Raw genomic sequence first — 8,593 nt, 5'->3', positions numbered from 1 at the left:
GTGCCTAAGGCATTTGACTGCTAACCAGAAGGCTGGCGGTGCAAACCCACCAGCCACTCCTCAAAAGGAAGACTGGGCAACCTACTTCCATGAAGATTTACCACCTCGGAAACCCAAAGGGCGTTGCTATGAGTTGGAATTGACTTGATGGCAGTGAGTTTGATTTGGTTGAGGCTTAGATTTGTTTCATTACCCACTGAGCTATCTTATTGATAATAGTTATCAATAATTGTAAGTCTGTACTCAAAACACAAAGAAATATGGTTATTCTTAAACTTCCAGAACTGGGCGCACTAAAGCTTCAACAAGACATACCAAGCATGTCTCTTTGTGAAATGAGAAAGGGGAAATGCTATTTGCTACATTGGTAGCCACTCATTTATCACTTCACAGACTTAGCCAATCCTGAGGAATAGCTTTGTTGACTGTCCTGTCCCCTCTCCTTCAGTCCACCTGGTAGGCCACTGTGGTGGACAGCTGTTTGATTGCAGAGATGTGGTATTCATTGTTGGCGAAGGAGAAGACCACGACATTCCAATTGGAATTGACAAAGCCCTGGAGAAAATGCAGCGGGAAGAACAGTGCATTTTATATCTTGGACCACGGTAAGCAGCATACCAGTTCAGTACACAGCAAAGTCATCTGCAGAAGTCACATTTTCAGCATTCAGTGTTTCCAGTGAAGTTAATGCTAGTGTGAAAACAATTAATTCAATCAGGCTACAGTTAGTCATCAAGTGAATTAATAGGCCTTAAAATCACAGAGGTTGCAAATTGTGAGCATGTTTACATGACTGATGTCTGTTAAGAGTGAGATTGACAGGCGAGTTTTGCTTTTTTGTTTGTTTTGCCTTCCATATTGCCAAGACAGGTGGCTATTGGCTCTTCTCATGTGGTTCTCTGGCCTTCTCTTCCTTTTTCTGTAAATTAGGCAGGGGGCAGTAAAACATGTGGGGGTTGGGAATAGAAGAAGCATTTGGATGATTTACTGCCACTTGAATTTGTGCCATTTGTTCTTAAACAAAGTCTCTAAAAGAAATATGTTCTTCTTGGATTAAAAGGCAGCTGAAGTGACTCATTTGTGCCTAAATTTTCCTCATCAGAAGGATATCCATTAGCACGTCCAAGCTTAGAACTATCAGACCCTGACCGTCTCTCTTATGAAAACATGTTTGGTATTATTTTTAGATCTGAAATTATACCATGAATCCAACCCTTCTATCTTGAGAAATGCACCTTGGAGAAAGAGCAGGATGTTTTGGTTCTGTTTGCATGGAAGTTCATCATCTTATCTGCTGTTTCCTCCCCTTGGCTCCACGATGGAGTTTAGACAGGATTTTGAGTTACTGGGAATCTTGATGACCTGTACCTGCTAGTAGGTAGTATCATGTCTTTTATACAGCCTTTTTCTCTTTGAATAGCCTTTGTAGTAATCCAGTGCCTTACACTAGAGCCAAGGTCATACATCTCAAGTGATATTTTAACCATGCCATTACCCTCTTTAAACTCCTTCCAAAATGCCTTGAACTTCCTAAAGCCTTCACTGAGCCACCTTTTATATAACATCTTCTTTTTCTCTGCCCTAGTCTATTTTCCACACTTAAATTCTCTACTTAAGTGTGTCTTATTTATGTTCAATCCAATCCATTGAAGTTTACAATTAGTTGAACTTCTTTATATAAGGAATATTTTTCCCCCCAAGTAGAGCATCAAGAAAGCTATCTCCTCCATATCCAAGTAATCTTTAATTATCTTGAATCTAGCATTCCAAAATTATACTAGTTCTAAACTCATATAAAGAGTGTGGTATTTGTATGTTTAATATATGTTTTCATAGTTTAGCTCCTTAAAGGTAAGTCCTGAATACGTTGTGAGTATATAAATATTATATGAATCAAGTCATTACGTTTTAACCTAGCTGACAAGGCGACCGTGGGGGCAGATGCCTCAAGTTTAATGGCAGAGAGAAATAGATGTTGTCCTGCTGCCATTCCTAAATTGTCCTTATATTTATGAATGCAGATAGATCCTTGAAAGTTTAAATTGTTGTCTTATTGGTGGTTAAAGAAGAATATAAGAGTGGAACATCTAATAGGGCAAAGAGAAAGAAGATATTATATAAAAAGAAGCTCAGTGAAGCCTTTAGCAAGCTTAATGTAGAGTATTTTGGAAGGATTTTAAAAGAGGATAATGGCATGGCTAATTTCTGCTATGCAACTTGCCAAGTGTGTACTTGGGCATTTAATTGCTGAGTCTCAGTTTCCCCTTCTGTAAGATAGGAGTGACAGTATCTACCTTGTAAAGTTGTGAGGGACTAGATAAGACAAAGCTCGTGAAGCTTTAAGTGTCTGGTGCATATAAGCCATCAGTATAGTAGCTATCACTGTGATGATATTATCTTTCTCTTCCATTCTCCCTCAGACCACAAGAAAAAGGAAATCCTGTTTTAACATACAGTAGATTTTTCAGATCTTTCTTGGGAAATTTTCAGTCATAGAAGTAGTTAACCCATGTTTGTAAGTTTCTTGGTGTAAAAATTTTCCATATGTTTTGTGAAAATAATTTTGCATAGTAGGGAAGGAATAAGTTAACTTTCCGTTTAAGATGTTGGTTAGTGTGTTGAAGAGTTATGTAAAGTGCCTCCTCAGCAACAGGAAACTGTCCACACAAGCACCGTGTAACCTTGTGCACAGATGCAGAAAATCCCTGCACATTGAGCGTGTTTTGAGTGTGTGCAGTGAATGTGCTTGTCTTATTCAGACTCCCACATACTGTAGAATGTTGTATCTGAGTGTGGCTGTAAATACCACTGTTGCAGATACAGGCTCTGTATTACTCTTAGTGTCATCTTTATTTCCTTCTCCAAAAGAGTTGCAAGGCACACACTCTCTTTGCCTCTCTGACGCTGATGGATCTCTCAGCCTCATTCTCTTTGGCAGGATGTTTTCATTATAAGAAATTCATAAGCATAGCCAAAAGCAGCAGAAAACACCGAGAACCCATTTTCTCACTCTTCATCAGGATGGTATCTTCTCTTTTAATAGTTCTAAGTACTGTGACCGATTAATCTTTTTCATTTTAGGTAAAGTAATGGCTAGTTTTCACTTTTTTCTCTTTCCTTACATTTCTGCCCTGCACTGACCCCAAACAAAAAAACACAGGGTCCAAGAGCCATGTTGTTGTTGTTTGCCGTCGAGTCGGCCCTGACTCATAGCGACCCCTCCTTGGGTTTCCGAGGCAGTATCACTACGGAAGTAGGATTGCCCAACCTTCCTTCCGAGGAGTGGCTGGTGGGTTTGAACCGCCAGCCTTCTGGTTAGCAGTCAAGTGCCTTAGGCACTATGCTGCCAGAGCTCCCAATTATGAGGCAACATGGGTCAAAAAAACAGCAATTTTCTGGGAACATACAGCCTCTGGATTTAAGTCCTTGCTCTACCACTGCCTTTTTTGTGTAACTGTCAAGAAAAGTACTTCCCTCTGAGCCTCAGTTTCTTCATCTCTAAGATGGAAGTAATTGGTAAGAACTTATAGTAAAGTGCGTCCTGTGTGCTTCTAAAGGCTTAATGGTCATTAATAGTCATTAATTGTGTCTCTGCTCTCTGGAGACAACTGTTTGTTAGTTCAAGGGCATTCAGAGTGATTTCTTTTTGTTACTGTAGCCCAGCTTGTCTTTTGGTTAAGTCCTAGAAAATCCCATTTGTGGTGTTTTATTTTCCAGACAGATGAATTTCTGTGTCCCGGTCCTTGCCCAGGCTGATTAGCACGAGTCAGACAACTTTCTGTATAATACAGAAGTTGGGTTAGATGCTTCCAGAACAGTTGGGGCGAGCTTCTGCCTGCCCCAGAATGATGTGCTCTGAGTACCATCTTGACAGAATCTCTTCCAGGAGAGATTTTAGAAACAGTGTCCTTCGGCAGTCTTCTTTAATCTCACTGATAACCAGGATGTTTTGGCATCTCCCTCGACCTAACCCCCACATCACCACTGTCACCACTATCACCACCACTACCACTCTGCTACTATTCCACTAAGGTGGGATTTCTCATCCTTGGCACTATTGACATATTAGAAAAACCACAGTGACTGCCATTGAGTTGATACTGACTCATAGCGACCTTATAGGACAAAGTAGAACTGCCCCTTAGTGTTTTCTAAGGCTGTAAACTTTACAGAAGCAGACTGCCACATCTTTCTCCCGTGGAGTGGCTGGTGGGTTTGAACTGCCAACCTTCTGGCTAGCAGCTTAGTGCTTTAACCATTGTGTCACCAAGGTTCCTTATTGACATATTAAGCCAGATGATTCTTTGTTATAGGGCTATCCTGTGCATTATTGGATGTTTAGTAGCATCCCTGACCTCTACTCACTAAATGCCTGTCATGATAATCAAAAATGTCTCTAGACATTGCCAGATGTCCCCGGAGGAATGGGAGGCAGAGTACTCCAGTTGAGAACCACTGGTCTAACACAACATGCAATGCAGCTCACTGCCATGGAGTCGGACCCAACTCATAGCGAACCCCTCCTTGGGTTTCTGAGGTGGTATCGCTATGGAAGTAGATTGCCCAACCTTCCTTCTGAGGCTGGTGGGTTTGAACCGTCAGCCTTCTGGTTAGCAGTCAAGTGCCTTAGGCACCTGTCTGGGCTCCAGCTATAACTTGTTCTCAGTAAATGCATGCTTAATAAGGACTCATCTGTCTACCTTAATTCCCAACAGTTAAGGAATGTTCTTTATTTACCAAATGGGCAGAAACAAAATAGGAGATGCATAGACCTAAGGGCTCAAAGTAAAAACTAGTTGCCACTGGTAATTATATCTTCTTTCTTTTATTTCCTTGCTGAAGATACCCTTTGCCTTGCTATTAAAACCACCACACCTCATTCCTACCAGCTCTCATTGTATCTCTATGCCCGTCTCTGGCTCCAGCTTACATTTTCTTGTGTAACAAACAGTACAGGTGAATGAGTAAGCAATCTGTTCCTGGAAAATTCAGGCAAGGGGTAAAGAAAGTTGTGCAAGCAACAAGATATGAGTGTTTTGTCCCCACTCTAGTCTTTTTGCCCCAGAGAAAATTGGAGACATTGGCATCAGCCTGGTTTTGACACCTTTCAACCAATATCCTGAAAGTTTGGGAAAGAGAAAAAACAAGACATGTATGTCCCAAGTCTTATTTAATACAATTGCATGTATTAAAGAGTAGTTTGGCTGGGAATGAATGGGAACAGACTGTATTCCAGTGACCATGACTATATGCTGGTCATTGCTCATCGGTCATTGGATGCTGGGAAACCATGGAACAAGATGGGCAGAGTGCTGCGTCCATCCTGGTGATATATGCTCCTTGAATGCATTTAATTTGTTAAATGTCTTAACAAACAACTCTGTATATCCCTAGTTATTTTATTCCCTAAGTTTTGGCTAAAAGGTGTTTTCTAATGTGCTTTTTAAAATCTTGGAGAGATACTATGAGAACATATTTTCTCTCTGATGTGTAAGTGCCCCCCCCCCAATTTATCTGACTAGAAGTGGTACCTTCCAAAGGTGACACCACTTTAAAACATACTTCTAACAAAAACTGTTATAACAATTAAAGTGGCAGTGTCCTTCTCCATCCTCCCTGCTGATAAATCCTAGGGAAGAAGTCCAAATAGCCCGATAATGGTTATTTTATATGAAAAAAGTAGATATCAAATCCAGCAGAAAAAAAGGCAATGACATTTAAATTCACATTAAGCAAGATGTTCCAAGGAGTACAGGTGTTACATTGCCTATGAACACGGAGGAGAAAGAAAACTAAATCGAGCCCAGTGTCAAAAAATAACCACAGCAGTGATGCTCGGTGCTGCATCTTCTGATCAACATCTGGTTTGTCTTCAGGGTCTCTAATATATGTAGCTTGCAAATGATGGCTCTGTGCTGATGTGACTTCAAAATGCCAGAGGAAATACCTGGAAATAGACCAATTCTTTTAAAGTTTAATTTTTCACTCTCCATTTCAGATATGGTTTTGGAGAGGCAGGCAAGCCTAAATTTGGTATTGAACCTAATGCTGATCTTATATATGAAGTTACACTTAAGAGCTTCGAAAAGGTGAGAGAATACCAGCTTCTCTGAAATCATGGTAGATTTCTACTCCATCCATTGCTTTTATCATTACCTTGTGTTATTAGGTGTTATATGGACAGTGTTTATTTGTATGCTGTGCTTTTTGTTATCAGGTTTGTCTGTTGTCTCTGATGCCACTAGAGTACAGGACAACTGATACAGCACAGCTGATAGACAACTAAAGAGCTCAATGTTCTTATTTTGTTCCTATGTGTCAGCCTTTTTTTTAAAAAAAAAAAAAACTTTTTGAGTAGAATCCAAGACTTGTTCCCTTATTTGTTCCTAGACTTGTTCTTTTTTGCACTTTTTTTTCCTGGGTTGTGGACAAGAAGGTTCATGATCGGCCAAGCAGCTCCTTGGGGGAGTGGGGTGCAGTTTTTCAATGCTGAATGGATTGTACCCTTTATAGGAGACATGAAGTGGCCTTCACTGTGGCTCTAGTTATTACCTAATATACAAGGCCTTGCAGGCCACCAGCCTCTGTATAAAGGACATAGGAGACAAACCTGCCAGCCCTAGGCCCTTTCTTTACATACCTATCCAATCAGAGAAAAGAGAGTTTGCCAGTTGCCTTTAGCTTCCAGAAACATTATGCCTCCTTGAGCATATTTCCATCTCAGGCCGGCCCCTGGAGGCTCCCAGGAGAGGTTTAACTGGAGAACTGGTTTAGCTGGTTTATGTCGTCTTTTCAGCTAAATCCCCTCTTGCACCACCAAAGCCCCACCCTCCTGGAGCCCCCAAGGACTGCATGTTGTGCTCCTTTTTTTATTCCCTCACAGTGCTTAATCTCCATCTTCTATACATTAAGCTTTTGGCTGAACACAAGACCATTTATATTTTATTAGACTTGGAAATGAAATCATTGTCCTGTGGACCTAAGAAAGCGAGGGCAGGACTGCTGTGGGACTCCCCCAACAGTGAGGTTGCTGATCACACACCTCATGTTCCCTAAAACAAATATATGCTCTTAACATGTCCTTGCTGAAAGCCTGCTAGCTCAACACAGATGCTCTCATGCTGTTTTCATATCACATTTTTTTTTTCTTTTTATTACTATTAAGGAAAATGAAAATAACCACTGAAATATATAGTCCTTTGGCTTCCCTGTTTGCATTGTTATAAAGTCACCTCCCACCCCTTCCCAGCCATGGACAGTGGACAGTACTATTTAGGAGCGTGCTCAGTGTTGTGGTGCACCGCAGCAAGCCTGCTCTCTGTCATTGTGCTAAAAGCCTGTTCCACTCAGTCCTGTTTGGTGTGCTTGAAACCATGTGAAGGTGTGTGATGGTGTTGGGGACAATGAGGTTTAATTTGCTGCCTTGTAGTGTTAAGAATATATTTATACTCCATAAAGATTGAAGCTAATTAGAAAAATGCAAAGGGCTTTTGTTACTCAGTTTTTAAGTAATTAAGCTAAATTGTTAGGAAGCAACATGGAATTGCCAGAAAGGCTAGTTACCCTCTCATTATTCCTTTAAAAAAAAAAAAATGGAAGGAAAGAAGAATGGAAGGATGAAGGAAAACAAGGCTGTGGCACAGAAATAAACCACTAATTATCTTTTGAATAGAAAGAATTTTAGTTACCCGTTTAAACTTCATAATCCATACGCAGTAAATAGCACTGACCATGCCCATTGTCACTTTCCTTAAAGGGTCCCAGATTTTTCTGTTGACTCTTTCTTATCCTTCTAACTCCAGCTGATCATGTAGAAAGTGCATTTATCTCTGGATTGATATATATAATGACAGAGAGTAATGATAGCCACAATACAAACCAGCAAGTGATGTTGTTGTTGTTGTTGTTATGTGCCATCGAGTCAGACTGACTCATAGCAACCCCTCCTTGGGTTTCTGAGATGGTATCACTATGGAAGTAGACTGCCCAACCTTTCTTCCGAGGAGTGGCTGGTGGGTTTGAACCGCCAGCCTTCTGGTTAGCAGTCAGGTGCCTTAGGCACTATGCTATCAGGGCTTCCTCAGCAGGTGATAATAACATCATTTATTAGTTGCCTTAAAGTGATATTTCTGCATCAGCTTTACCCTTCTAATTATGTTTTGCTTGAAATTCCACACATATATATCTGCAGGTTAATACAATTGGAGGCCTTGGTGTATCTGATTGTTTGGGGGTGAATAGACAATTACATGACCTGTGTGAATACTGTATGCATATACAGCTGTGACTTGACTATAATAGTGTTCCCATTTTAGAGCTGAAAAACTGAGAGTTGAGAGAAACAGCTTACTAAAATTACAATAGCAGTATAGTGGAGAGGTTTGCGGGAGGAAAATAAGGGACCCTAACTTTCATCATGTGGACTCAACCTTAAAATTCTAAAGACCCATTCCTCTAAGTGTTTATCAGTTTATGTTCCTCACAGTGGTTTTGCCTGCTCCTCTCTCTTGGGCAGCATGAGTTGAGCTGCAGCTTCATTATCATGGAAAAGTAAGTTCTTGAAACAACATAAAGAACACTAGTCTAGACTCTC

At 40.6% G+C, this 8,593-nt stretch overlaps 1 protein-coding gene across 1 annotated transcript in view; it reads left to right on the top strand.

The window, feature by feature from the left end:
* The window catches only part of FKBP5 (FKBP prolyl isomerase 5), an 87,371-nt gene that overhangs the window by 62,618 nt on the left and 16,160 nt on the right, over positions 1–8,593 (top strand). The window contains exons 5-6 of the mRNA XM_007939447.2: positions 449–605; positions 5,999–6,089. Coding sequence (XP_007937638.2) covers positions 449–605; positions 5,999–6,089 — 248 coding nt within the window. The remainder of the gene's footprint in view (positions 1–448; positions 606–5,998; positions 6,090–8,593) is intronic.

Source organism: Orycteropus afer, unplaced genomic scaffold (genome assembly GCF_000298275.1).
Source record: "Orycteropus afer afer isolate SDZICR_OR568_19922 unplaced genomic scaffold, OryAfe1.0 scaffold00059, whole genome shotgun sequence".
Lineage (NCBI taxonomy): Eukaryota > Metazoa > Chordata > Mammalia > Tubulidentata > Orycteropodidae > Orycteropus > Orycteropus afer.
Note: the sequence above shows the minus strand (reverse complement) of the source record. Positions and strands in the feature narration are given on the sequence as shown.